The 3491-nt window shown below is 36.1% G+C and overlaps 1 protein-coding gene across 1 annotated transcript in view; it reads left to right on the top strand.

Moving 5' to 3' along the window:
• The window catches only part of LOC112906254 (brachyurin-like), a 13110-nt gene extending 11778 nt beyond the window's left edge, over positions 1 to 1332 (top strand). The window contains exons 8-9 of the mRNA XM_025980101.1: positions 190 to 467; positions 1198 to 1332. Of these exons, the coding sequence (XP_025835886.1) occupies positions 190 to 467; positions 1198 to 1317 (398 nt within the window). The 3' untranslated portion in view covers positions 1318 to 1332. The remainder of the gene's footprint in view (positions 1 to 189; positions 468 to 1197) is intronic.
• Positions 1333 to 3491: the final 2159 nt, after the last annotated feature.

The raw sequence follows: 3491 nt of genomic DNA, 5'->3' as shown, positions 1-3491 counted from the left end.
ATTACTTCTGCAGCAGAATTTATTTAAAGAAAGAATTACAAGAAAAAATTTTACTAATTAGAATATGATTATGTAGGTTGTTTGCAATCCTTTAATTTAACTTCTACAATTACGTTGAAGAGGACCGCTACCTATAAATTTGCGATTTCTGTTTGCTTTTCTATTGATTATAATAATCTCTCTTCACAGAGTACGTTCAACTGATTCCGCTTCCCAGTAGAGCTGACGCTGCGAATAATTTTGTTGGAAGTCAGGCAATTGTAAGTGGTTGGGGATTCATTTATGCTGATAGCAACGATATAAGCGAAGTACTGCGATATGTCAATGTTCCCATTGTACAAAACAATGTGTGTAGAATACAGCTTGGTCCTGCCATTACAAACTCAAACATTTGTTCTGGGGGAGATGACATTAAAGGCACTTGTTTTGGAGATTCTGGTGGACCTCTGGTCGTCAATGGGAAATTGGTAATTACACATCACTTTAGAAATATTAAGTCAATATGTGTATGAATAAGAAGAAAATATGTATATTTCTATAAACAAACGCCACGTTTTGTTTAAAACCATTTATGACGGCCTCATGGAAACTGCGACTGTTGATAACACTGTAAACAGCATTGTCAAATGTGGTTTATTCGAGGTGGGTGACGATGGTCGTGATCAAATCACAACAAGTTCTTCCTAACTAGAAAAATTTATGTCTCAATAATAATTCATTCGTATGAATGCTTGTAAATATTCGAAAATGCTTTAAAATATTGGTGGGCTGTGTAGTGGTCACCCCCGCCCACTCAATAATTTCTACATGTTTACCTCTTAAAAATATTAACCGTCACAGTCTGTAGTTTATCTGGAGATCCATCGGCTATTATGCTTAACAAGGCACTTGGTTATCAGTCAGTGTTATCCATTTGTCCATTTATACTTGCCTTTACGTTACCTATCGAGCCGAAACGAAAGATTTGCTTCATAAAATGCTTTATTCTTTGCCACTCTCGTTATACAGATTCCAATTTATTATATTTTTCTACCTGTGAAGAGTGTTCCGTAATTTCAACAAATATTAAATTGCACCCGTTATGCTAAATCAAATGCAGTAAATAGACTCACCAAAGAATGATAATCTGATAAAATCCACCAAAATACCATTGACGTAGGATAGCAATACTGCTATTTTATGATGTATCTGTTACAGGTTGGTGTAGCTTCATTCATAGGTAATCCTGATTGTCAAGCCGGCGATCCAAGCGCCTTCACAAGAGTAACACCATACTTAAGTTGGATTGCAGCAAACAGTGATGCTGTTATTTCTTAAACATTCCTTAAATAACCGATTTGTGCAATGAAGTAAATATTGCAAATAAACGATTATTGTTATTGAATGGACCTTTCATTGTCAATACATAAGTGTATCGTATGTAATACGTATATAAAGGAATAGCTAATTACTATTATACATATGTACATTTATAGTTACATACTGTACTTCAGACACCAATTTTGTATAATTATTGTATCCGAATATGCACTATGCAACCATGAATTATGTACCACAGTGTTTTTAAATGGAATTATAATACTTTAACGCAGAGCCGGGCAAACTTTAACTTCGTAGGAGCCGCTGCCTGAGGTTAGTTTGAGTCACTCCACTTCAATGAGTACGAGAGAGTAAGCAGTGATGATTCATGTTGCTTTCTCCTTTTCTTCTCCCTTCCACTTCCATATCAAACCCCTTCATCCCGCAGACGAGCGAAGCCTGTCTCGCAACTTAAATAATACCTACGAAAATTTTCGTTAGCAATATTATTGGGTTTGGCTATGGAAGAGGGGACTCACCTACGAAATGGAAGGGAAGAATCATCTCACTCGCACTCGCAGGATTAATGAGGAGCTCCTTGGCTATACCTGAGGAGCACTCGAGAGTCAAAAGAGCCGAGTTAGTCCGGCTCTGCTTTAACGTATGGTGCTACCTGCGAATCGGAGAATAACTAAAAGTATGTTTTGGGGAAGTAGCAATGAAATACAACCTACCTTGTGTTAATTTGTTATTAACTTCAAAACAATCACTAGTAGCTGATTGCCCAACAATTCAAAACCACAAAAAAGTGATTTATAACTAAATATAGCTAACATTTCTACTACTGCTACGTATGATTATCATCAACTTAATTTCGGTTTTAACAAGAATTTTAGTTACGTTTCGTATCAATGCAGATGTATAACATTCAATCACTGGATTTGATATTTGTCATTTTATGACGTATTACCTTTCAGACCACTCACAAAAGGTGTCTTGCTAATGATGCTATAGGGAAGTCTACATCTGATGCATTGTCTACTAGTTCACAACCTTAGACATGCTGACGCTCGATAAATCCTAAGTCAACTCTATTTTGAGTAAGTTTTCGGATATTTTTTATGCAGCCACTAGCAGCGCCCAACGAGTAGTCAAACATTCAACTCCAGGACTTCCCGTATTTTCTCGCCCAAGGAATTTGACATCGGAACGTTTCGCTATAGCCTAACACGAATTTGATATCACGCTTGGGGAGATGTTGCTCGATACTAGTAAGGCTCTTGAGCATCTTCAGTACACCTCACACCCTTACAGGAACTACAGGAATTTGAATGCTAGAACTACTCCTGATCGACGCCCGGTGAGATACACATATGATTTTACTCATAACATTGAAGATTAAATGCCCACCGTATTTGTAATCATAAATTTGACAAAAGCGTACACGCTAGAGATGCACCGGAGTTTTGGCGGGTACCGGGTACCTAACAGGGTATCTGGCATTAGTTCTGTCGTAAGGGATTACAGTTTAAGGAGTCATAAAAGTCAAACTTGTAATGAGAGATGTGGTTTTGTATCTTTCGATTGTTATCAGAAAGTGCCGCGATCCCTCTTTTTATCTAGTACAAGGCTGTCCAACTGGCGGCCCGCGGGCCGTATACGGCCGGCCAAATTATTTTTACGGCCCGCAAGTACATTTTACCATGAATAAATTTATGTTACTAAATGAATATTAAAATTACTTTACTATGTAATGTAAGAGATCTATGATGAAATGAAAGAATGTAATATAGAAGCAGATTTTAAAATATTTCTACCAAAATTAGATATGTTAATTACAGATTTCAATGAAAGATTTTCTCAATTTGATGATCTTAAATCGTCTATTGATTTATTTTATGATCCAATTAATATTGATATCAACTCCGTTGATCTTAAACATCAAATACAATTATGTGACCTCCAGGCTGGCCCATTTTTTACATCTCGTGGCGTAACTGGAATAGATAAAGAGAAATATCTAAAATTAAGAGATTTTGTACTTGAAATTGTATCAATGTTTGGAAGTACATATATCTTCGAGCGTGCATACTCCGATATGAAATATATAAAGTCACAATATAGAAACAGTTTAAAATATTTTACTCTTGAAGATATAATTAGACTTGCCAGAACAAATATTGATGTAGACA

The sequence above is a fragment of the Agrilus planipennis genome, unplaced genomic scaffold (assembly GCF_000699045.2).
Source record: "Agrilus planipennis isolate EAB-ADULT unplaced genomic scaffold, Apla_2.0 scaffold239, whole genome shotgun sequence".
NCBI lineage: Eukaryota > Metazoa > Arthropoda > Insecta > Coleoptera > Buprestidae > Agrilus > Agrilus planipennis.
Note: the sequence above shows the minus strand (reverse complement) of the source record. Positions and strands in the feature narration are given on the sequence as shown.